We start from the raw sequence: 25,088 nt of genomic DNA, 5'->3' as shown, positions 1-25,088 counted from the left end.
GAAGTGGAGCTTGAAGCTGGTAGGGCAGACCGACCACTCTTATGGGGCTGTATGAGCAGGCCCAGCAGAGCAAGGCTTCCCACAGGAACCCGAGGACTTGAGGGAAGCACCTGCTTGCAGGACACCGGGCTGTCAACTTGCAGGAGGCAACTCCTGGACTTGCTCAGTACTCCATGGGAAGCTGAACTGAAGCTTCTACCTTATCAAGGACCTACCCACTGCAAGACTTAGCTGGAGCACTCCTGTCAGCAAGGAGCACACACAGGAGGCAGGGCCATGACTCAGCAGTACAGTGTGTTGAAAGGACAGTACTGACATGCATTAACTGGCAGGCACTGTTGGCGTGTGGAACAAAAGGAGCTCTGAAGGATGGGGCAGTCAGGGAGGGCCCCCTCCACAAGTATCAACATCACTGTGCCTGGTGACACGTGTGTGTGTGTGTGTGTGTGTGGCCATTGCTGGCCAGGCCTTCTCCCCCATCCCACACAGAAGACCTAACTGGGTGAGGCTTCTATGAGTGTCTTCACGAGTACAGCCACTTCCACTCCCCACAACCAGGGAAGCAGACAGCCTGGACAGCACTAGCACATCACCCTGTGCTCACCTCCCAGTCTCTGACGTCTACAGCTCAGGGAAATGCCCTCCCACTGGGCTACAGCCCAAGTCTGCCATTCAGACACATGACGGGGCAGACTGCTTCTGAGCCGCTCAGCGGGTGAGTGTGTCTGCTGCCAACCTGAGTGTGATCCCTGGGGTCCAAAGGGTGGAGAAGGAACCAAGTCCACAAGTTGGCCTCTGATCTCAACACACATGACACACATGCAGTTGGCACACACATGGACAGACGCACAGTAAGTACAAAATCACCTGGAAACTGAGGCCGGTGTGCAGGCTCAGGTTACCAGCACATGCCATGCTCTACTGGAGACTCTTTCTCTGGAGACTAACCCTGATCCCAAGGCTCTCGGGAAGACATGGCAGGAACTTACCTCATCCTATAGGTGCCACCTGTGCCCACCCCTGTGCCCATCCCCGAGCAGGCTTCCTGTAGCTCATGCTGACAGCACCTTGTCCATTTTGGTGACAGTTCGTTTAAGCATGCTTTCCCTTGCCTCCTGGCCAGGGTGCATACCCTTTCCTCTGGTGTCCTCTGGCAGCATGTTACTAAATGAACGTAGTTATGACCTTAAAGAAACACCACGGCAATGGTCAAAGTGCCATGTTACTGTGATTGCATAAATATCACCACAGAGGAAGCCCCACGTGTCTCTTTAAGAACCTTCATGGACTTGTAGGGCAGGCATAGCTAATGTTGCAGATCTCTGTAGAGGGAAAGGCAAAAGAGAGTGTGGAAGCTTCACCTCTCGAGGCTTAAGGGAGGCAGGAGACCATTGAACCGGGAGCTTGGGAGGAGAGTGGTTGTGGCTGGGGCCACAGGCCTGGCCTAGCCGGTGGCACCTGCATTGGTAGGGGTGGAGGACAGCATGCCAGGGCAGGGTGCCAAGAAGCTCAGCACTCACAGACCCAGCAAATGCCCTTCTGACCCATCGGCTTTAAGTCTCCCATCTCTTAGCTTAGGCACAGCGGGGATGGAGGAGGTGCTGCTTACCGGGTCCTCTCAGAAACTCCAAGAGAAAAATGTACTTTAGTTTTAATTATTTAATTTAGTTTTCACTATAATGTACCAAATAGCCCTCTAGAGATGCATTTCATATTTTCAGACCGGGAGGTATAAAGCCTACCATGTCTCAGAGTCAGGGGTGTGCTCTTAGCCCCGCCCTCAGCCCAGCCTTACTTTGGTGACCTCCACCCACTGACAGTTGGTGCGTGGATCATTAGTTCCCGGGCGCTGAAGCCATCTTCATGTCCAGAGGAGCTGACCACTACAAATCCAATCTTGTGGGGCATTCTGCACACACTTGCTGTCCAGAGAGCAGGGAAGACTTCTGTGAACGAACCCAACTCCGGGTTAGACGTACATGTCGTGTTAGTTTATGTCATAAAAGGTAAGCTACAAAGTGCTGAGAATGGCCCACCCCCCTGAAAGGGCTAGTGTGTCTACAGAACCTTTTAGACGGATGCTCTAATCCTGCTCCTGGTACCATTTAAGCTATTTTGATTTTCCTGGAAGTCTGATTTGTGCTGCAGGCTGAATTGCATCCTTACTGATGACCCCCATCTTTGAGTGTGACCTAATTGGGGTATCTGCAGATGGGATCACATTAATGATACCTTACTGGGGGAATCCAATGTGGCTGGGGTACTTTAAGAAGAGGAAAAGGATCTGGGGGTAGGTATCACTGGGGAATAGTGTTTGCCTATTGTACAGAAGACACACACATGCACACCTACCACTCTAGAAACACATGCACACGTGCACTCACACACTTGTACACACACCAAACAACCCCTCAATAAACACACCCAAGAAGTGGAGGCACAGACATACATAGGGTAGACGCCACATACAGACTGAGACTGGAAAGATGTTTTCAGAAGCTAGAAAAGATCCAGACCTCAGAGGCACTTGTCTCTGTGGCCACTTTGATGCAGGCCCTCTAGCCCTGAAATACACTTCTGATGTCTAAGATTTGTGATACTACCGGCAAAAACCAAAGCTTTTGGTAGGGTGCAGTGTCTTTCCCCATAATGGGGAAAACTAAAGACTGGTAATGAGCAGGGAAGGACTAATTGTTAGTGGAGCAATAGCTGCCTTGTGTCCATTTGTAGCCCTAGGAAAAGCAGTGTAGACAGATTGCAACAGGGCAGAAGCAGCACAGTTGGGCTGAGAACCTGACTCAGGGCATTTTAAAGTGTAAATCAACGACAAGCTGGACCAGGATATCTGCTGGCTCCCAGACCCTGAGAGTATGTGGACAGCCACCCAGAGAAGCCCAATAAAGCACCATGTCCCCTCCCCCTTCTAGAAGGGAACAAGCAGTTGTCAGTCTCCCCCTGAATCTGGGAATTGAAGCTGGGCAAGGATGGGCTCTGGCTGTAAGACAAAACTTTAGGTTTTGGCCCTCAATGGAGGTGTGGGTGCAGGCAGCAGGGGCAGCTCTGGTGACAGGCAGCAGGGGCAGCCCCCATCCCCAGTCCTAGTGAAGAAGAGAAGCGCTGTTCATCCTAACACAGAGTCTGCTGGAAGCTAAGCTGCCAAGCTGAGGGGAGATATGGCTAAGTTTGAGGGTGTTTGAGGAGAAACAATTGGCTGAATGATTCCTTCAAAGTGACTTTTGGGGAACAGATCTGTATCCTAGCTAACCCCTGTCATTTGGAGGATGTGATGCTGTGATGTCTACTTTGCTGCCTGGCCCCCTGCTCTCTGTGTTGGAAAACAGCACAAAGTGAGCTTGGCTGTGGTGACTGTGCACTTCCCTCCAACCTTGGCTGAGGCCTGATGACACTTTCCTAGGCTTGGACAGTCCATGACTCCCACACCCCTGCACAGCAAGGTACATGAATGGGAACACGTGTTGCCCAGAAGAAACTGGTGACACTCAATTCCAGGACGATCTAGAGGCCGCAGCAAAGGAGTTTTCTCCCCACAGAGACTCCTAGCACTAGAGTCCAGAGCTGCTGAGGCCCGAGGAGGGCCTGCCCAAGTGGTGCTAACCTTGGGTGGTGGCACTGCCAGAGAGCAACACACAGGTTCCCAGATGTGATCATACTGAGGGCCTAAAGTACGTATGGCCCCTTAGTTACTTCTCAGTTACCAAGCTAAGCAAGGTGCTGAAGCATATGAAGGGAAATCACTCCTCCTAACACAGAACAAAGAAGTTCAGGGCAAGTCCCCTGTGGCTGTTACAGCAGAGTGGAGGTAACCGACACACAAAATAGTCAAGAGCAGTCACATGCATTGCCGGGTGACTTAACATTCCTCTCCTTTGACCTGTGAGACCATACTCCTAGTTCATGCAGGTTCTGAACCTAGGGCTGACTTCCCTCAACTACCATCCTCCCCTTTAGCACCAAGGGCAGCACGGTATGAAGGCTTACTGGTTTCCACCCTTCTTTCTTATCCCTAATCCAGATGGGGACAGCTGCCTGCTCCACCTATGCTCCTACCAGATAAACAGTCTTCAAATCCAACTTCAATCACCTCTCGCCAGGTCTTAATTCCAAAACCTTAGGCAGCCCCCATATAGGAGTAAAAGTGCTAATTCTGTCCTGACACCTTGTTTCCCCAGTCCCAGTTCTTATCTTGGATTTTTTTTTTTTCATTTTTATTTTTGGGACAGAGTCTCTTATTTAGCCCTGACTGGCCTGGAACTCGTTCCGTAGTCTAGACTGGCCTTGAACTCACAGAGATTCCCCTGCCTCGGCATCCCAAGTACTAGGATTGAAGGCATGTGACACTATGCCCGGTTATGACTTGAATTCTTAGAGACTAGCCAAATCTAATGAGCGTCTCCAATTCCTTGACCAGATATCTCCAAGACCCTGTGTCAGGTATGGTATCACACCCCTTTGATACCAGCACTTGGAAGATCTCTGAGTTTGAGGCCAGCATGGTCTATATGTAGTAGTTCCAGGGCTACACAGTGAGACAGTCTCAAGAAAGAGGAAAAGCAGGCCCGACTCCCTTTGTCAACAGTTGTGCTCAGCTGGGTCTGTCTGTGGGGTGCATAGAGACTTACAAACAGAATGTTGATACAAGTCTATCCCCAATAAAACCAAAACAAATTATTGGTACTGAGGACCCCTGCAGAAGGGCTATTGTGCGGGCAGTGTGACCAAAACACCGGGGCCTCAAAAAGGACACCTGCAAAAGCATTCATTTTCTGAGGGAGACTTTTCACCTCCTGTTCCTTCCCTCCCCACAAAGTCCACCACAGATACTTTTGGCTCTATACAATGCTGTTACTAGCTGGTTACCAGAGGCCTGCGGTGTTCCAGCTACCCCTAGGGCAGCCACAGTCAGCAGTGTCAAGTGATGTTTACCCTAGCAATTGCTTATAAACTAAGCCCCAAATCTTCTGTTTGGTTGTGAGCTTACCCTGTCATCTTTCCAGCCCTAAGCCCAAACTCAAGGTAGCAACTTCCAAACATTTTGTTACAAGGATACGGAGTGTTTCCAGTTTTCTTTTCAAGAAAAGGTAAATGTTACAATATTAATAATCTTGAGCCAATTAATTTTAAAGACTGAGAGTGCTTTAGAGAATCTTCAAGCTTAAGAGGCTCGACAAGTCAAACCCAGCGAATAAACAAAACCCCCAAACGACATGGATTGAAGTGTAGCCTACCCGGGGCCAGAGTTACAGCCTTCAGTCTCGTGGCAACTGGTCCTGTTCAGTAACGCATGCAGAAGAGGACAAGGCGAAGCTCGAACCTGATTCCGCACACTAAGGCTGACTGCGCGGCCGAGAGGCCTGGAGCAGGCACTAGCCGCGTCCCTCCAAGGCCAGGTGTCAGGGAGACTCCGCCCCGGGTGCCTGCTGAAGACCGCGGCCGCTCGGAGACACAGAGCACCGCGGAGAGGAGGAGGCGGGCCGCTGCGATGTCGGCCTCCGCTACCTTCCGAGGGGCCTTGGTCCAGCCGCCCCCACCCCGGGCCTCTGAGGCGAGGGCAGCCGAGGAGCAGCCCGGGCTGCCTCTGCCCTGGGCCCGGGCCGCAGCTGAGCTCCCATGGCAACCAGGCCGGCCCGCGTTGTACGCCTGCGCGTCTGTCCACCGGCGCCTGCGTGCGCACTCAGGCCTCGCGGATTCTGGCTGGGGACAGGTCCTGTAGTAGGACGTTTCCGGTTGCACCTACTTAGGTAGAGAAAAGGGTTCCGGGTCGTGCCTACGTACTACAGTTCCGGGTCGGAATGTTACAAGGGTCATCCCCCGTGTCCAGTGCAACCAGAGTCCGCTACGGCAGCTCTGCGATGTGCGCGGTGCTCCCCCAACCCAAATGCGTCAAGTTGCGAGCTCTACACAGCTCGTGCAAGTTCGGCGTGGCGGCCCGGAGCTGCCAGGAGCTGCTGCGCAAGGGTTGTATCCGCTTCCAGGTGGGTCAGGGATTCCGGGCCAGTACTGCGGGGTGAGGACCTTGTCTTCTACCCGCACGATTTCCATCCTCTTGGATGGGCTTGAATGGGCGCTGGGCTTCTACAGTACCCAGAGCTGACTGTTTGGAAGCCAGGACTGTGGTGGGACAAGCTGATCTTCTTGCCCTCCAGCTCCCGGTGCCCGGCTCCCGGCTGTGCATGTACGAAGATGGCACGGAGGTGACCGACGACTGCTTCCCGAGCCTTCCCAACGACTCTGAGCTCCTATTGCTCACCGCTGGAGAGACCTGGCACGGCTGTGAGTAGGAACACTTTGGAGATGGGAGGGACCTACACGGTTTATGATATCAGGTCAGGGGCACTGAATGCCAAAAGTTTTTGCTCAAGAACTTTGTTTTTAATTTCGAAACTGCTAAGGGCAAGGGGGAAGAATTGAGAATGGGCAAGGTGCAGTTGTGCTGGGCTGTGCTGGGCAGGGCAGGGCAGGGCGGGGCGGGGCAAGTGCGGCTCTGTTCACCTTTGTTTGGGGCCTCTGCGACTGGTGAGTGCTGAAATGCTCTCAGGTATCCTGGTTTTCATTCATGCTATCTAGGTAGGTGTGATGGCAGCTCATTGTAGTCTTAATCCAAATTTCCCCAGTGGCTAATTGGATTGGGTACCATCTTCCTATGTTCCTATTTGCTGCCTGCAGGCACTCTACGGTGAGGTGATTCTTCATGTCTTTTGTGTTTCTTAGTCGGATTTATAAAGCTGTTTAAGTATTTACCCCACCTCCAGAATATCCTGGTTATGCATTTGATGTAAGATAACTGTGGTTTTCAAATACCTCTTGCCGTGTAGTAGGTTTTCATTCTCTTTATTGGAACCAAGCTCCAACCACCGAACTAACTGGCCTCGCTCCTTTCACGCTCCCTACTAGAGCAAAAAGTTGAGATTTGCAAGGGAAAGGGGGGGGGGGAACAAGGTTACATGCTGCCAAGGCGGGCCTTAAGTTCATTCTGTAGCTAAGACTGGCCTGAAACTTCTTCCTACTACTTCCCAACTGCTCGAATGCCAAGCACATGCCCCCAGAAACCAGCTTCCAAAGTTCTGACCTTGGTAAATCCAGGTTATCACTTGGCTGTGCATTTGCACTGTCCAGGAGCCTCTTGTCCTGCATCTTCTGCATCCGTTGGTATCACAAGAACGTACTTCTTCAGCTTGTTAATAACACAGTGGGTCTCACTGAGTTCTGATTACAAACGAGACCTGCAGCCTCATTTGGCTGTGGTCTGTGCTTTTTAAGTGTTACTGAATTCTGTCTGCTCCTGTTTGGTTGAGATCCTCAGCAGAATGCACTTAGGGCTTAGCTTGCTGAGAAAGGTCACCCCTTGGTACTTGTGCAAAGACTCCAAGGAACAGTAGGGAGAGGGTTTGGGAGGCCTGAAAATGGGGTCCTAAGGGGATGACCAAAGGAGGTGATGGGTGGTGTAGAAGAGAGAAGGCCAGAAGACAAAGTGTGCTGCTTTTCTAGGATCCCACAACCCTCACCTGACAGGAGGTGGCCAGAGGAATGAAATTATAGTGTCACCCCAGTGGGGGTATCAGTCCAGGGAAAGGGTGGGTGGCACCAGAGTCCTGACATCTGGCAGTCTCTGGGGCCGAGTGGAGCCAGAACAGCATGAATGTGTTTCTGTTTGCCTCCCGGTGGTAGCAGATGTGAGTGACATCACACGTCTCCTCAGTGTGTTTAACGAGCCACATGCCGGGGTCATCCAGGCTGCGCGGCAACTGCTGTCAGATGAGCAGGCCCCACTGAGGCAGAAGCTGCTGGCCGACCTTCTGCATCATGTGAGCCAGAATATTACTGCAGAGACCCGGGAACAGGACCCATCCTGGTTTGAAGGTATGCGGGCTGGGATGACCATGGCGGCCAGGGAGTCTGGGGCAGGCAGGAGAGGGCCTCTTTGGAGCAGAGAGGCTCAGGGAGATCTCTGTCTATTTCAGATCCCAATGCTTCCCAACCGAGGGTGGACTGGCCTCTGGAATGAGTGATAGCAAAAGGTGTCCGTGGGAAAGTATCTAGCCAGGACTCGTGGGTGGAGGCAGTGTCTTGGGCAGCCTGGAAATGCACGGAACATAGAATTTGTCACCTTACCATTTGAGGGAGAGGAGAGAGTGGTGGGGGCTGAGGAGAGAAGGGAGAGAGAGGGGTAAAGAGGAGAGAGAAAGAGATAGCGATAGAGAGAGAGAGAAAGAGAAAGAGAGTTAGTTAAAGGATAACTGAGTAGCATTCTCAGGAATACTATTTATCTCCTGCAGACAGGGTCTCAGTGGCTAGAGCCTATCGGTTAGGGTAGACTGACTGACTGGCCAGCAAACTTCTGGGACCTCTCCTATATACTTCATACCATCCCTAGGTCATTTAAGGTACCCGATGCAGTGTAACCCTGGGAAGTAGTAGGTGGCTTGGTCTCTTAAGGAATAATGACAATAAAAAGCAGGGGAGATGGTTCAGTGACAGTGCTTGCTACTTAAGCATGGTGACCTGAGTGTAGATCCCTAGCCCCCATGTAAAATCCAGGAGTGGCGGGCGGTACACGTCTAACCTCAGTATTGGGGGGACAGAGTCAGGAAGATCCCTGGGGTTTGCTGGTTAACCAGTATTGCTCAGTGAGCTCTAGGCTTAGTGAGAGACCCGGTCTCAATCGGTAAGGGTCGGGAGTCATAGAGGAAGACACCTAGTGGTGACCTCTGCCCTTTGTATGTGCATGCAGGGTAAGTGCACCTGCACAGATGTGCGCACACACACGCGCGCACACACACACACACACACACACACACACACACACACACACACACAACTTAAATCCTTTCAAACAAAGGACAATCCCCATACTTAGTTCATATGTGAGGATTTTTTTTTTTTTTTTTTTTTTTTTTTTTTTTTGAGACAGGGTTCTACTGTGCAGCCCTGGCTGTCCTGGAACTCGCTTTATAGACCAGGCTGTCCTCAAGCCCAGAGATCCACCCACCTCTGCCTCCCACGCGCTAGGATCAATGGCATGCGCCACAGCGCCTGGCCAGATGTAAGACTTTTAAATGGTCAAGGCCTACGGTTGGGTGAATCTCCCGTGTAGCAGTTGAGGGTGCAGTTCGAGGGGCTCAGCATGTCCCAGCACCTGCACCTCGTTCTGTCACCGTGACCAGCGTTTGCTTTCAGGGCCTGTTTCACTCGCACGGCCCAAGCTCTCCCTCTCCGGTTCCAGCTCTATAATCGGGACACCTCCACGTGTCGTGTGGCACCTCCCGTGAGTGGAATCGTATGGTGTTTGTCCCGCTGCTCATCCCTTGCAGCATGCTGTCCTTAATGTGCGTCTGTGGGTGGCCAGTGTCAGAATGAACGCCCTTCCTTTTCAATAGTAGCATCCTGTTGTACCGATGGGGCAGCACCGTTGTCCATTCTCCTGTGGGTGAGCACTTGAGTCGTTAAGTCCAGATGGGGCTAACTTTAACTGAAGTCTGAGGGTTTAAGGACCAGCCTAGCAGAAATCTGTCAGTGACTTTGTTACCTCATAAACAGTTCGCCCAAATGGAGAGCTCACGCCACTTTCAGGCATCTCTGCGGGCGATGAGGCCTCCAGGGCTTCCCTCTGCCCCTTTTTAGTTTGCTCAGCTCCTGAGCTGTGTGAGACGCAAACCAAGAAGGTCTCCCTCTGGATTTCAGGGCATCGCCTTTCTTACAGGTTTGGAGTCTCGATTCAGGAATAAGTCTGGCTACCTGAGATACAGCTGTGAGAGCCGGATCCGGGGTTACCTGAGAGAGGTGAGGCCACGTTTAGGTCATGCTATGAGTACTCTGTATAGGATGGGGAGCCACTGTATGGTTGTCACCCCTCTGCATATGTGTAAGGCTGCTACCAAGTCAGCAGACTTGGTAGGCGTGTGTACCTCCCCGTCCCATGCATCTGGTCTCTTCTGCACTTTAGCCTCTGGCGCCGTTGTCCAGCAGGCATTAGAACCTTTCTGGACTGTGCCCTTTGGTTAGGGTCAGGGGCCTCAGCCTCAGCCTTAGCTCCTACTCACCTTGTGTTTGGCAGAGGGTATGAGGTGCCGGTCACTGGGAATGGTTTGCCAGGTGAGCTTCTGGGCCTTTCCGCACCGGGCCCCGCCTGGCTCCCTTCATCTAGATTGGGTGGTTTGGGGACAGGAGCTTGGCTCTTGCGGATTCTTCTTCTCCCTGCTTTCCTTGTAGGCACATTTATCAACAGAATCTTGGGTAACTTCACAGGAGTTGGACAGTGCCATAGACCTAGGGCTTCCCCATGTCTGTCTTTCACACTGTGTCACCCTTGAGCTTCTCGGATCCTTCGGATGCTTGCTTCCTTCCTGCACACCCTCCACCAAGTCTTCTGACCCTGCTGTGTAGCTGGAACTAAGTGTTAGTGCCTGTGGGGAAACCCGAGGTGTGTGCGCGTGTTCACACAGCCCCCTGCTGTGTTGACGCTTCCCCTCCCCCATATTCCACGGGTGTGGAGGACCTGCCTGACTAGCTGGCCTCAGGCCCCGACCACCTTGGTTGTTCTCTTGCTACTGTGGCCACTGCCTACCTATGCTGTGCCTGCCGGGCTCCCAGGCTATGTCTACGCTGGGCCCGCCTGGCTCCCAGGCTGTGTCTGCCCTGGGCCCACCGCTGGGCTCTGCACTTACATACCTCTCAGCCATCGTCCATGCTGGAGATAGGTCTCCACGTACCGTCGCAGACAGTGGTGCCCCATGCCTGACTGCTTTGCTTCTAGGTGTCAGGAGCCAAACCCAGGCAGACAGGAGGCCGAGAGAATACACAGAGCTTGAGTTTGCTGGACAATCAAAGCTTGGCACGTGCCAGCAGAGGCCTGAGGGGCCAGGCAGCTGAAACAGCAGGTGTGGGCTCTGTTTGATTTTAAACCTTCCGCCTTCCTCCTCTGCCTCCTAGAGTGGGATCAGCTTGGCCACCGTGGTCTGTTTTTTTTTTTGTGTGTGTGTGTGTGTGTGTGTGTGTGTGTGTGTGTGTGTGTGTGTGTGTGTGTGTGTGTGTGTAAGGCTCCTCATTGATTGGCAGGTAGAAAGTGCTGCGGGGGAGGGTGTGTGATAAAGGCACCTTGTGCTGTCCCTGTGGCAGACTGCTAGCTAATCTTCTGGTGCTCTGTGCTCTGCAGCCTTGGTGTCTGCCCTGACATGACCTAACATTGTTTTTTTATTTTGTCTTTTTTTTTTTTTTTTTTTCGGAACTGAGGACCGAACCCAGGGCCTTGCGCTTGCTAGTCAAGCGCTCTACCACTGAGCTAAATCCCCAACCCCATGACCTAACATTGTTGATGTCTTGATCCTGATACCTACCTGCAGGCAGCAGAGAGTGGGCCTGATGTTGTTTGGTTCTCCCAGCCTGACAGATCACATCGTTGATCCATCTCGAGTGCCCGGAATGGTTTTCCCAGGCAGTGTTAGTTATGCAGTGGTCAGCTGCTCTCCCTGTAGGCCTGGGCTGGGGCAGGTTCCTGACGGCCGGCCCTCCGCATCGCAGGCCTTAGGGCATGGGCAGGGCATGTCTCAGGCTCATCGATGCCTCTGGCTGTCTTGCAGGTGAGCGCTTACATCTCAATGGTGGATGCAGCAGCCCGGGAAGAGTACCTGCGGGTCCTCAGCTCCATGTGCCACAAGCTCAAGTCCGTGCAGTACAACGGCAGCTATTTCGACAGAGGTGCAGAGGCCAGCAGCCGCCTTTGTACCCCAGAAGGCTGGTTCTCCTGCCAGGTAAGCCTGCGCCTTTCGTTCTAGGGCCACTAAGAGTACCAGTGAGCACAGCCCTCCTGGGGTAGGAGGCCCGGAGGACGGCCAACCCAAGAGGAGATGCTGGTGGCCCCCACAGTCACAGGAAGGTGGGGGTTGGGGTGTGGCGCCGTGGGAGCACAGGAGCACACTGGGAATAGCAGGTCCGCACCTAGGAAAGGACGATGTCTCTAGTAACAGGGACGGAAATGCCTTCTTCTTTTGGAAGCTCAGAGGATAAGATCGGGGGTGGTAGAATGGCAGGGGGCAGGTAGAATTCCAAGGACAGAGTTTAAAAAAATGTTCATGTTTGGGTGCTTTGCCTGTGTGTATGTCTGGGCACATACGTGCCTGGTGCCTAGTGGAGGCCAGAGTCAGATCCCCTGGAACTGAAGTTACAGGCAGTGGTGAGCCACGCGTGGCGGTGGGAGTCAGACCTGGGTCCCCCAGAAGAACAGTCAGTGCTCTTCATCACTGAACTGTCTCTCCAGCCCCAAAGAGAGAAATTTCAGTCTCCACCAAAACCAAACAATTTTTGTTTTTGAAGATGGAGTGTTACTGTGTAGTTAAGGCTAGACTTAAGCTTTTGTGTATATGTGTGTAATGTTCGTGTGCACACGCCATGGATGAACCACACCTGGCCTTCACACAGGCTGCGGGGATCACACCTGGTTCCCACGCTTATGTGGAAGGCACTTTTTCCTCCTGAGCCACCTCCCTGGCCTGAATGTAAATCCTCCTGCCTTTGCCTCCCTGTGCTGGGGATAACAGGTGCTGACACCGCCTGTTCAGATGTCTGTTGGTGAACTAAACATCTTGTGGGGCCAGTTCCTTAGCAAGCTTGATGGCCGGGAAGAGAGCGGGAAGGGTCCTCACTGCTGTCTTCCCAACCCCTGTCTGTTCTTGCTCACTGCAGGGCCCCTTTGACTTGGAGAGCTGTCTCTCCAAACACTCCATCAACCCCTATGGCAACAGAGAGAGCCGGATCCTCTTCAGTACCTGGAACCTGGACCATATGTAAGTGTATGCCGCCAGGACTCAAGTTCTCTAACCAGAACCAGCCCAGCATTGTGGGGTCCAGTGCCTGCTCAGCATCTCAGGTCTGGTGCATTATACCTGTGCGGTTCAAGCCCACATGCTTCACGGGAAGGGTTCTAGAGAGATGCCACTGCCTTACCAGCTGTCCATGCCTGATGCTAAGCTGCCCCTCTGCCCTCCGTCTGTCCCTCTGTCCCTCTGTCCCCGTCTGTGGTTGGATATGGTGGCCTGGCTCTTGATGGCCAAGTTTTGGTCCCCAAGAGGCTGTTGCTGTGTGTTTGAACTGGAGGAGCCAGCTCCAGGGTGTGGTATGGGAAGGCAGGGCCAGCAGGATGGTTTCACAGCGGGGCAAGCTACAGTCTCTTCTGTTGAACCCGGGTAGGGCAGTACCACATTTCTGTAGCTGTGGTACTTTCTTAACTGTAACTACCCTTGACCTTGCTTTACGAAGGCAAAGTGTTCCAAGTACCCACAAACGACTTCTCAACTCTTGATACCAGAATAACTAAAAGCTTACAAAAAGTGATTGTAGCTGAGGACCCACCCCTTGATCCCTCTGTGCTCAGTGCCCTGTCCCTGTTGCCAGGGAAACACTGTCCTGCAACGTGCCTCATTAACGCCCTGTTCATGTACCGTAACCTTTACCCGGGTGTGTGCCGCCACTCTCTGGCTCTGCACCATGTATACATCCACACAACTCAGGGGAACAGCCCAGACGTCTTCACTTCCCGCAGACTCTGACTTCACATTTGTTCGCCTGCCAGGCATTCAGGCCATTCTGAGTACTCGCCGATATCCAGGGCTGGGATAGACGCTCTGAGATGAAGCATTAGTTTCCCAGTTCCATGCCCGACAGTGTGATCTGTGGACTGGCTGCACCCAGAGCTGGTGAGGAATGCACTCGGGCCCCACCCAGCATCACAGGGGTACCCTGGGGCCAGTGCACACTCCAAATGAGGGACTGCCCTGGCTCCGACCTCCAGTCTCTTTGGGGGAATTAATGACTGTGGTCACCTTCGGAGTGCTTCCAGACTTTTCTGGCTGTTCTCGTGATTGTAAGTCAGTTCCGGCCCCCACCACCACTCGGTGTCACTGTGCCCCTGCATCCTCCTGCCTGAGGTGGGCACCCACTTAGCTGCCTCTGTGGCTCTCCGCCACCACAGCTCTCAGGCTGCTTCTCCTCGCTTGCTGTTTACTTTTGTCCTGGGCACTAATTCTTTCCTGACTGTTGGTGTGACAGACGTCGTTGCTGTATTTTGGGCGCATTTCTGATGTCTCTTATCACGACCAGATAGGGCGGCTGTGGTGAGCCCGAGAAGACCAGGCTCCCCCTCTTGGGGTCTGAGGTACCGTTTGCAGCACGCCGGCTGCAGGCCAAAGTGTGCACAGACCCTGCGATTCCTCCTGCAGGTGCAGGGGCATCTGCTCGCCCCCGTTGTCTGCAGCTGCCTCTGCCCTGCGCTTAGGTGCAGCTGTGTTGGATTTTATTTTCACTTCTAGTTTCTGCCCCTTTGGGCTTTCTCTTTGCTCTCTAGATTTGCCTCTTGTGTTTTAACGAATGCTCAAGGCTGCTTCTGTCCAGCTGCTCCCGAGGTTGGTGTTTCGGGATCAGGGCGGCTGCCCGTTCTGATGTGCCTTTGGCCTGTCTATCTGTCTGTCTATCTGTCTGTCATTTCATGCTGCTCTGCTCATCCTTTCTGGGCTCTGGTATCTGTAAGAGGCCAGGACTCTGGGTTTCTGTTACCATCACGGGGGTTGGGAGGGGCTCCTGGTATCTCTTGTCAGCGCATTAGTGGCAGCGGCCATTTTTGCCTTGTCTAATGGAGATCATCCTGTACTGGTCCCTTGTCCCGGTGTCGAGACATAGTGGCTGGTTCAGCATGTGTTCAATATTTTGTTGCACGAATAAGTGGGTTTCAATTAATCTCATTTGCCATTTGCTGTACCTCCTGTGTGCCTGGTCTCAATGTGCATCCTGGGCCTGTCTGTCACCTCTCTCTTCCAGGCCTCTTTTCTCAACGTTGCCCCACCTGACCTCAAACTTGCACAGTGGTCACATCATCATGGTCACTGCCTACTTACGTCTCCCACTCCTCTGCTCACCGCCTCCTGTATCTCCCTGCTCCTGCTCTGAGCTGCCAATGAGCGGTCCTAGCACTTCTGTAAGGAGGGTCCCTCCCTCTTGCCACTGCTGTCACTGAGTGCTGGAGAGGGGCTGTCTCACACTGAGTCTGGGATCACAGGCATCTAGGTCTCCTGTGTACTCCGTGAGGGAGACCGATCCCTGTTTCCTGGTGGCTGCCATGGAGCTGCTGCCAGTGGAGAATGGCTTGATTTATTCCCCTTAACTGACAGCAATACACACCAGGGACAGACCTTTCCTTTCGGCCCTGCCGTGACTCGTCCTCCATTCTGCAGAGTTCTGATTCTCCCCTGCAGTCTCTTGGATTCCCGTGGGTGTTCTGGAACCTTCTTGCCGCCCACCCTCTTTATGCTGGGTCTGCTTGCATGCTCTGGCTCAGTGCTGCTGTTTTAGGGTAACTTCCCGCTGTGGACCCAAATGTGGTCCCTCCTATCCCAGACACACATTGCAACTGTCACCCAGTGAGACCACATCTGGAGATGGGTCCTTTGGGAGACAGTTAAGGTAAAGTGAGACCATAGGGTGTGGAGTAATCCAGGGAGAGCAGATGTTCTTGTGAGTGGGAGAGCATGGGGATGTTCTCATTGCTATATGAGGACAGGCCAGGAAGTGGACCCTGACCAGACCAGACCAGACCAGACCACTGTGAGCCTGGGCCAGACTTCCAGGCTCCAGAACATTGAGGAGATAAACGTGGGGGAGGCCTTGCAACTGTGTTTGGACCTGAATTTCTCTTTGGTGACCAGTCTTCTGTTGTGGCTTGTCAGTGCCTCTGCGGAGTAGATCTAAATTTGTTCCTTATGGAGCCCCAGTTTCAGTGGCTCTGAAGTAACATGACATTGTGCTTGCTTGCCATGTCTGTGTCACACTGGTCATACATGTTTGGCTTATGTGCCTGTGGGAGACACAGGCCTGGGGCTCTGTGGGCAGCTGTGTAAAATGGGTACATGAACAAATGGAGGTCAGCAGAGGCTGACAAGGGCTCACGCATGAGACTCTGCTCTGCTGAGTAGCATTCGAGGGACTCTGGCCCAGCTTTCCCGTCCTCTTCAGTAGGGTAAGCCGTGCCCACTACTCAAGTTTGCAAAGGAAGACAAGCAGCATTGACTCTGGCCACCACAGCCCATGTCAAGGATGGGCCAGTGTCAGCAGCCTACGAAACCTGGTGCTGGGTTCCTCTGCTAACTCATCCCTAAGTCCTGTCCATTTCGCTGCCACTGCCCTTCTAGGCTGTGAACCTTCAGGGTCCTCACACCTCGTCTTAGGGTTTCTGTTGCTGTGATAAACACTGACCAAGAGCAGCCTGGGGAGGAATGGGCTTATTTCACTTTAAAGCAGTCAGTCTGTCATGGAGGACAGTCAGGACAGTAACTCAGGCAGGCACTGATGCAGAGACCACGGAGGAGCACTCTTTCCTGACCTGCTTTTTATTCAGCCCAGGGCCATCAGCCCAGGGGTGGCACCCACAGTGAGCTGGCCCTCCCACAGCAATCAATCATTAGTGAAGAATTGCTTCAGCCTTTCACACACACCCATCTGATAAAGTCATTTTCTCGGTTGAGGTACCCTCTTCCTAGATGACCCTAGCTTGTGTCAAGTTGACCCAAACAAAACAAAACAAAAAATGGGAGAGCGCAGGGCACCCTGTGGCATGTGGCACTCACAGCAGAATGGCTGTCTCCCCCTGACTTGGCAGAATAGAGAAGAAGCGCACCGTGGTGCCCACGCTGGCTGAAGCAATCCAGGACGGGAGGGAAGTGAACTGGGAGTACTTCTACAGCCTGCTCTTCACTGCCGAGAACCTGAAGCTAGTGCACATCGCCTGCCACAAGAAGACCACACACAAGCTGCAGTGCGACCGCAGCAGGATCTATCGGCCTCAGACAGGATCCAGGAGGAAGCAGCCCCCTCGGAAGCAGCCCCCTCGGAAGCGCCCCCCTCGGAAACGCCAGTGACACGTGCCATGCCCTCTTTGAGGGGGCTGCAGTGGTAATGGGGGCCATTATGCTTCATGCTTTGTCACTCCAGAAGATTCAAGGAAAGTCTTTAGGAATCTTTCCAAAGGATCTGGTTTGTGTGCCTCCTGTTTGCTTCCCCAGCCTCTGACAGCCCAGTGCTCACTGTGTTCCCATGGCAGGGTCTTCATGCTCATGGCCCCAGGGCTGAACTCTGCCACTGTGATATGAGTGGGAGCTGCTCTGTGCTGAGCTTTTATGGCCTCTATTTCTACTGCCAATGGCAGCTCTGACTACATGCCTCTGAAAGAGATGGTGCTTTTGGGGTAAATGTGTGCATTTCATAACGAACATGCAGGGCGTTCTCTGCTGAACTCTTTAAAATGGCAGAAGGTGGGAAGCCTTCCAGATGTCTCCTGGCGGGAACAGCTGGCTGTGGCATTATCTTGTGCCACACGAAACTGATGCTTTTAATGTGTTAAATAATGGCTGTCATGAATCTCATGACTCAACACTGCTACATGTATGTGTGCACGATTGAAGCGGGCTTAAAATTTTATGTGGAGAAATAGGAAGCAGTTAAAAGCACAGATGCCTTTACCCGTGCAGAGAACGACCCCGAACTCCTGATCCTCCTGCCTCATCCCCAGAGCTGGGACTCACCTGGTATTTGTTTTGTAGATGTGTGTCAGCTAATGCACAGAGACAGTCTGAGGAGATGCCACTCTGTGGAAGCAGTAATGGGGGATTCAGCAGGGATGAGATTGATCACCAAGTACAACCTCCTACACCATGTATCTTATAATACTTTTTTTTTTTTTTTCCTGAGACCCGGTCTTACTATGTAGCTGTGGCTGGCCCAGAGCTCACAGTATAGACCAGCCAGCCTCTGCCTCCTGAGTGCTGGGATTAAAGGTGTGTGCCACCACAGCCCAGCCTAGGTGTATTTTTGAAATAGGCATTTTATATATTTTGTAATGTTTGAATTTTTATAATTGCCATGTAATCACGAAAACAATAAAGTGTTTCTAAAATAGACATGTCAAAAAAAGTTTGAACATGTTGAGGAAGATGGGGCTAAGGGGGAGGTATCGGCAGCAGAAATTGAACAGTTGCTCTAGGTAAGTCCGTCTTCACAGATGGCAGGGCGGTGCCCCAGGCAGCCGGGTGGAGCTGTCAGAGGACCCAGCTGCTTGTCTGTCATGGACACACGCTCTTCAGTGTGTCTTACTCTGCTTTTGTACCATTTCAAACACCCTGGGACATGCAGGGGTCACTGTCCTCTACCAGGATCGTTGTCAGGACTGGGGTCTCTGAAGTTTGACGTGTGTGTGTGTTCGCGCATGTGCACATGTGCACACCTGCCTGAGTATATGCAACTGCACCTCTTGGATGCAGGTGCCAGGTCAATATGACTGGATACCTTGGAACTGGGATTGTAGGGGGCTTTAAGTTATAAGTTATCATGTTGCTGCTGGAACCCAATCTGGGTCCTCTGCGGAGCAGCAAGTAGAAGCTAGACCTTCTCTTCAGCCTCAGGTTTGCCATTTGTGGCCATCTGTCACCCATGCCCGGGACTGCTCTGCACCCCTCCTGACCTGAGGTTCTGTTTCCCCAGTGGAATGCAGAACACATGTTGCAGCCGGAATGAAAAATGAGCTTTGAGTGAAAGCCAGAAGACTGACCTAGGTGGGATGTGCTTTCCTGCTTCTGGGCCCTCAACCTGTCAGTGGTGGAGGTGGGCACCGAAGAGAAGTATCACAGATAAGAGTTGTCACCCAACCCTCGACTCCAGGATAATGTAGGCAGTGAGCCCCAGAAAAAGTAAACCAAAAAATAGGTAGTGACACAGATGAGCTGTCTGCCCCGTGTCACTGTCACACAGTGAGAGATGGCAGAAGCCTGGGACCCACGAGAGTGTAGGGAGTCTCAGCTGCACAAGTTGAAGGGCAGTGATCAAAGGATTGAGGGGGCAGGGTGCTGTAAGCTACTGCCAACTCTTTAGGGTGAGGGGGTGACTTTAATTCCTGATCGAGGCAGAGCCACCAAAGGCATCTAGGGATGCTTCTGGCTTAACCCTGAGTCCAGTGAAGGACCTGTTCTCAGGAAGCTCTCCCAGAAGCTGGTCCCATGTGCCTTGAGGAACTCTGTCTGCCCCAGGACCTGGCCCATTTGACCTTCAGGGAGACTGGAATGGGAACAGGCCTTCAGCAAGGTACCAGGAGACTAACCTTTGAAACTATCCAGGGCCTGACTGTGCTTATTGTCTGGGGAACTTGGAAACTCACACTCGTTTCTTCTGGATCATGCCCTGAGACTCCCTTTAGCCCCCCTCACTCCCCTAGCTGCTAGCTTCTGTTGGTGGCCAGCCCCCTGCTGCATTCACTGGTTTCTGAATCCTGGGAGTCTGGCTCCTAACAGTGTGACACTGGGAAGACACAATGTGCTTGTCTCACAGGTGCCCACAACTGGACCCATCTGCAGGGGCTGAACTGGTGCTGTCCCTTCCAGACTCTGAAAGTTGTAATAAGTCACTCTTGTGTGCAAACCGCACATGGCATGCTTGTGGAGGCATGGAGACAACCTTCGGAGGTCGGTTCTTTCCACCATGTGGGGTCTAGGCAGTGAACTCACATCAAGCTCGGTAGCAAGTGCCCTTACATGTTGTGCCAGCTCGGTGGCCTTGTTTAGGTTCTGTCTACTCTTGAGCTGTTTTCTGTTGCTTCTGTGGACTGTAAGCACACACACAACCTCTCCCTGTGTCCTTTGGGCCTGATATCCCACATCCATCACCAAACTTTCAGAGGATGCCTGTGTTCTCTTCAGGACAGGGCCAGGGGCTCAGATCAGGTCTGTGACTGCCTCCATCTCAATGGGCCCTTCCAGATCCTCAGGAAAGGGTTCCGGTAGCCCCCTGGGGTGGATAACTGCTGAAATGGAGCGGACTGTATTCACACCACAGGGCCAGTAAGGACGGGAGAAGTGCTACCACTGAGGCCTGTTGCAGGCTTCTTCCTGCGCCATATCTGTCAGCGGGGTGGACTAAGGAAAGCAGGAAGGAAGCAAGATGGCCCTGGCGCATCTGTCCCATTGGTCAGCATGCTGGGATTAAGGATGTGCTGATTCCGAGTCCTAGGCAACCACACAGCTGTCTTTCCCAGGGGCTGGCATCTAAGGCTGTGCACTATTGCCCAGAGCTATTGGGGGATGAGTGCAAGCAAGTGTTAATCAGTGGGAACTGAGGTCACGGGTGTGTGTGTTCCCTGAAAGTTCCTTAAAGGCCTGGAACCCTTATTCTCTTACATAGGAGCCAAGTTCAATTCCCAGCAGCCACCTGGGCAGCCTCCACCGCAGAGCAGGGCAGGGGCTGCTGCACCACTTGCTGGTCAAGGCCTCTACCAGGGGCCTTGCCTTTCCTGCTTGCTAATGGGCTCAAGAGCTCCCAGCCCAGGACACAGTTCATTTCCTCTAAAGTAATTTTCAAAATATATTTTATTTCCTTCTCATATATACTTTGCAAAAACAAGGTAAATGGTTAGCTTCACTCAGAAACAGGAGTCCTTCCACATAAACAATTCATCTGCAGTGATCAGTCTGGCATGGAAAGTAAGCTTGTTACCAAAACCAAAGCACTCAGGAATTCTTGTTTCCCACGGCCCGGCCCCATGCCCTCGTGGTGTGGTGTGTCCATGAAAGAAGACACACAGCAGCGGGGGCAGCAGCCTGTGGTTGTAAGGGCCCTGCCGCAGGAGCCGGGCATCTGTGCCAGTGACATCCATGTCAAGTTTGCGCTCAGTTAACAACGTGTTCTCTTGAACATGTTGTACAGAATTTTAAAAGTGGCTGTACCGTCCCTGCCACTTCTACCCCTCGGCATCCTCATCATCATCTTTGGCTCTGAAGTGCATTTTTCTGAATTCTCGTCTGCTCATGGAAGGACAAGACGAAGAGGCTGGTGGCAGATCCTTAGAGGGGAAGAAAACATGATTTCAGTCTTACGTGAGATTGCCAGGGCACCCACATTTGTATCTGACCAGTCTGCTCACGGCTCTGCAAAGCAGGCCTGTTACAGACACAGGAAGTCTGTCTAGGCGGCGGACCCTTGGTAACGGATAGCAACAAACAAGGTCACATGTTGACAGAATTACAGATCTGAATTCCTAACTCTGTGAGGTGCAAGACCCACCCAGGGGGCTGAAGCGAGGGGCCCTGGCTTCCCAGTCTTTCAAACAGAGCTGCTTCCCAGCTTGTGAGCCTATGTGCGTGTGTTATGTGTGCACACGCACATGTGCATGCGTGCTTCTCCATATAGCACATAGCTCATTTTTTGTCTTCTTGTATTAACTGATCAGTCTGTGTTGTGTATCATGGCAGGCACACAGTAAGCTGGGAGTGAGGAGTTGTAGTTTGATGCCAGGCTCTGCAGGAGAGGCAGGAAGCAGCACTCACCTGCATAAGCTCAACATTCCCGAAGAAGCGGCTCACAGGCATGGGCTGGTTGCTGTCATCATCTAGAAAGACGCTGCTGTCCATCTGAAGGACGGGCACAGGCTCCGCCTGACTGGCAGAGCTGTCATGGGTCTCCTGGGCTGCAGCAGCACTGCGGGGTGCTGTGGGCAGGCCCTCTTCAGCCTTTACTGAGGGTTCCTCACTCACCGGTTTGGAGCAGCCCTGAGGAGGCGCTGTGTTCTCTGGTGCTGGGACAGCAGCCTCAGCACCGTCCTCTGCGAACTTATTTTCACAAGGGGCCACGGGGACCACTTTTGGCAAAGAAGAAATGTCACTTTTAGGGTCAACTTTTTGTAATTCTGCCTTCACAAGGTGACCTTTGTCATACTTGAACTTTTTGGAAGTCCGTCTGTCTGTAGCCTTGTGTGATGAGGAAGCCTGCCAAGAAAGAGAGATGTAAGAGAAAACCAGACCCATCTAGCAGAGGCACAGGGCTTACAGTTCCAGAGCCTCCCATTTCTCCACCTGAGACATCCACGTGCAAAGCCACAGGTCCCGTCTGTTCTGCTGCTAAGGGGCGGGGCAGACTGGAGGCCAGGAGCTCCAGCAAGCTGCTTTCCCAGGCCTCTTTCTTTTAAAATGCAGGTTGCTTACTTTATAGTCATCAAAGGAACAAGCCAGACAGCTTAGAGCATAAAGGTGCCTGCTGCCAATATTATAAGCACTGATTTAGGGATGGGATTCCTTAACTCAGCAGCCACACTGTCGAGACTTCTCTCACCGTATGAGAGTCCTTTCCTTGTGCCCCGACTATTCTCTCAGCTCCAGGAGGGAATCGGGTAAGAGCTGTCTGTACCTTAGTGCCTGGGTCACTAGCACACTTCCATACACACGTGCACGGTGCACAAGGGCCAAGAGATCAGCTATACTGCAAAGAACAGCACTGCCACACGGACTCTGGGATGTTTCCCAAGCTGTACACAGCAGCAGCCTCTCTCTCACACAACACATCTGGGAGTGACAACTGCAGAAACGAGCGGAGCCCAGGCCTTGGTGTGGTGAGGCTCACCAGACATGTTGTTTTGGCAGACGTGGAGCTGGCGATGTCCCCGGCAGAGGCCAAGCTGGTAGAAGAGCAACTTCGGGCCCGAAGGCGCGCTGAGGACCGCACTCCACCTGTGAGCTGGATGAGGGTGAGGCTCAGAGAGTGCGTGTGTGGCAGGGGCCAGCCCGGGAGCCTTTGTGGGTGCTCAGCTCAGTCCCGCGCTGCCCACGTTCCCTCACCTGCAAGCAAAGATGGCTACACCCCCAGCTGGTTCGACCCAACTAGACACAGGGTTGAGCATCAGATGACTCGGTGGGAGAGGGAGTTTGCCACAAGGTGTGTTCAACAGCTAGGACCCAAAAGGTGCAAGGAAAGAACTGTCTTCTGTACGCTGTCCACTGACCTCCACATGGGCTGTGGTGCATGCCTACTCATGCACACCCCCACAAACACTTAATAACACCAACAACAGTAATAAACCAGATGCAAGCCTGGCTGTCCAGCCCTGGGGCTCAGGATCATCAGTCAGTCCCCCTGTCTTATGTTTCCAAGACCCAGCACTACTGAGTGGACGCGAACTCATACCAACGTGCCCCAAGTGTGAACTCCTTTCTTGGAAGGCTCTCAAATTCTTATCTGGTGCCAAAGCCTGTGATGACAGTAACACAGACACAGAATCACCAGCCCCTGCACTCTCTCTCGACCCTACCCCAGTCTCATGTCTTACATGATGATGATGATGTCCTGGGGGTAGTCCTACTATGTGCTATGGGCCCAGCCCACCTTTATTTATGTTTTGACTTTAGTACAGGGCCTTATGTGTCCCAGGCTGGCCTCTTGCTGTGAAGATTATAACCATGCGGCCCTGAACCTGCCCATGTTTCCCAAATGCTGGGATTACCACTGTGAGCTGTGTGTTAGGCTTAGGCTGCTCAGGGAAGTAAGCTCAGAGTTTCACGCATGCCAGGCAAGCACCCAACTGTCCCATTCCCAGTCCCACCCCTTTAATTTTTTTTTTTTTTTTGAGTCAGTTTGAGTAAATTACTCTGACAGGTCTTGAATGCAAACTATGTCTGTCCTAGCCTCCTGGGTGCCGGGGTCACAGTCTGGTGTCATCTCACACAACTGCCTCTTATCTAGAACTCCCTAGTAGCCTAGGCTGGCCTTAACTCACACACCAGCAGACATGTAAGGGACAACCAGAAAGGTGTTTGAAGACAGAATGGCCAAAAGCCGCCTGTTTGTTGAAAACAATAACTTATGTGTCTAGGAAGGAGGGGAGGATAAACACGCAGACAGACCACCTCCTGGGGGCACTTCTAATCCTGGAAGAACAGTAAGAAACAACCCCCTACTCTGCTGAAACAGTGTGAACCATGGTAAGAACACCCACACCCAGAAAACCTGTAAGAGGAAGGCAAGAATAAAGGAATTTCCAGATGCAAACTGGGGGGCTGATTTAGAACCACTGAGAGTTCGAGCTGAAGCTAGTGACACCATCAGTAATCCAGGCATACAAAGGAGCACCCCCTCACCCCAAGGAAAGCCTCTCTATAAAATACCTTAAACACACTTCTCTCAAAAGGCAAAAGAGGAAATATCCTAGCAACAGTCAGGCATTAACCAAAGGGGAGTGTCCAAGGGGCCCTTGCTGGCAGATGGCAAAGTAAGGATTATAAGGCGGTACTGTCAACAGACAGCTAACAGAAAGTGGGGAAGAGAACCTCACAAGAGTTAGACCCTTCTATGTTTCACTGGAATCGAGAGCACAGAGCCACTCAAAAACTAAAAAGCACAGCAGAGAACTATTAAACCTTAATGAAGTCTACTTATGCAAAAGAGAGACAGCAACCAAGACCACTGACACGGGCAACAGCTACTATCAGCCAGGCTACACACAAATGCCCGCGTAACGCCAGCAATAGGCAGGAACGTCAGCCTGGACTTTGGTCGGTGGTGGACGGCTGACACACTTCAGGATCACCGTGCCGGGCCAGAGGCCCTTTGCAGCTGGGGTTTAGGTCCCAGTCACCCTCCCTCGGGTCACACTGCCTGTCCTCTGCCCAGGTCACGTACGACACGGGCTGGGCTGCAGCATGCCCATCTGTGGGCAGAGAGAGGGGACAGGAAGTCCGGGCTGCAGCCCGCAAGGCAGGGAACAAAGCACGGGTCCCGGTGGCCGTCACCCCGGGGAGCGAGCCTGGAGCCCCGCGCTTGGGGTAGGTGGAGGTGCACATCACCCCTGGGGCCGGGGGGGAGTGCGGGTTCCCCTCCCAGGGGCGGAGCTCGAGGCCGAGAGGCGCCCGCCCCACGTCGGCTCCCCGGGGAGAGTGAGGCTCGGCGGCGCGCACCCCGCCTGCGGGCCCCTCACCTTCCTGCTCCTCATGAGTGAGCGCCCCTGCCCAACGCTCCTCCGCCGAGTCTCAATCGCGCGGCTCTGAGCGCGCGCGCGTGCGCTTGTGGCGCCGCTGCGCCTGACGTCATCACCACGCGACCAAACATGGGCCGGCGTCTCCGGACCACGTGCCCACCACGGTGCTGGTTCCGGTAGAAAGCGGGCGGCGCGCGCCTCCCCGACCGCGAGCGGGGGGGGAGGAGCGCCGGAAGTCGAGCGAGGTTCCCGCCATGCTGGGAAGGGGCGCTTCCTCCGTGCTGATGCCCGCGGGGTCTGGCTGCCA

The 25,088-nt window shown here is 53.0% G+C and overlaps 3 protein-coding genes across 15 annotated transcripts in view; 1 reads left to right on the top strand and 2 right to left on the bottom strand.

Moving 5' to 3' along the window:
• Cep104 (centrosomal protein 104) overlaps window positions 1-5,656 on the bottom strand; it is a 32,503-nt gene extending 26,847 nt beyond the window's left edge. For 2 of the 6 annotated variants that reach the window (XM_087660361.1, XM_087660358.1), the window contains exons 1-2: window positions 5,247-5,656; window positions 1,796-1,943 (exon numbers count right to left, since the gene is read on the bottom strand). In XM_087660361.1, coding sequence (XP_087516487.1) covers window positions 1,796-1,908 — 113 coding nt within the window. In that variant the 5' untranslated portion in view covers window positions 1,909-1,943; window positions 5,247-5,656. 6 annotated transcript variants of the gene reach the window in all.
• A 133-nt stretch (window positions 5,657-5,789) lies between these two features.
• On the top strand, window positions 5,790-17,954 carry Dffb (DNA fragmentation factor subunit beta). Of its 8 annotated transcripts, none has more exons than XR_015620094.1 (9): window positions 5,790-5,993; window positions 6,165-6,291; window positions 7,690-7,878; window positions 9,196-9,283; window positions 9,719-9,798; window positions 10,772-10,895; window positions 11,595-11,765; window positions 12,697-12,797; window positions 16,658-17,954. XR_015620094.1 is itself a non-coding variant. In XM_087551411.1 (7 exons), exons 1-7 carry the CDS (start codon window positions 5,811-5,813, stop codon window positions 16,914-16,916), a joined length of 1,113 nt encoding a protein of 370 aa, XP_087407537.1. In that variant the 5' UTR covers window positions 5,790-5,810; the 3' UTR covers window positions 16,917-17,954. The 8 variants fall into 8 exon arrangements, 2 of the variants coding, with proteins under 2 accessions (XP_087407537.1, NP_445814.1); XR_015620092.1 differs by having other exon boundaries at window positions 7,687-7,878; XR_015620091.1 differs by lacking the exon at window positions 9,196-9,283.
• Window positions 17,955-20,390: 2,436 nt separating this feature from the next.
• C5h1orf174 (similar to human chromosome 1 open reading frame 174) lies at window positions 20,391-24,836 on the bottom strand. Its single transcript, NM_001009711.1, is given in 4 exon segments — window positions 20,391-20,881; window positions 21,366-21,803; window positions 22,435-22,548; window positions 24,782-24,836. Coding segments are annotated over 4 exon segments (669 nt in total). The 5' UTR covers window positions 24,797-24,836; the 3' UTR covers window positions 20,391-20,779.
• Window positions 24,837-25,088: the final 252 nt, after the last annotated feature.

Source organism: Rattus norvegicus, chromosome 5 (assembly GCF_021556685.1).
Source record: "Rattus norvegicus strain SHRSP/BbbUtx chromosome 5, alternate assembly SHRSP_T2T, whole genome shotgun sequence".
Classification (NCBI taxonomy): domain Eukaryota; kingdom Metazoa; phylum Chordata; class Mammalia; order Rodentia; family Muridae; genus Rattus; species Rattus norvegicus.
The sequence above is the reverse complement of the archived record's forward strand: the minus strand, read 5'-3'. Positions and strand labels throughout refer to the sequence as shown.

Excerpts from the sequence above, each read along its gene's own strand:
- Dffb (XM_087551411.1), top strand. The coding sequence starts at position 5,811 with ATGTTACAAGGGTCATCCCCCGTGTCCAGTGCAACCAGAGTCCGCTAC. Across the intron at positions 5,994-6,164 it reads AGGGTTGTATCCGCTTCCAG|CTCCCGGTGCCCGGCTCCCG; the intron begins GTGGGTCAGGGA and ends CTTGCCCTCCAG. Across the intron at positions 11,766-12,696 it reads AAGGCTGGTTCTCCTGCCAG|GGCCCCTTTGACTTGGAGAG; the intron begins GTAAGCCTGCGC and ends TGCTCACTGCAG.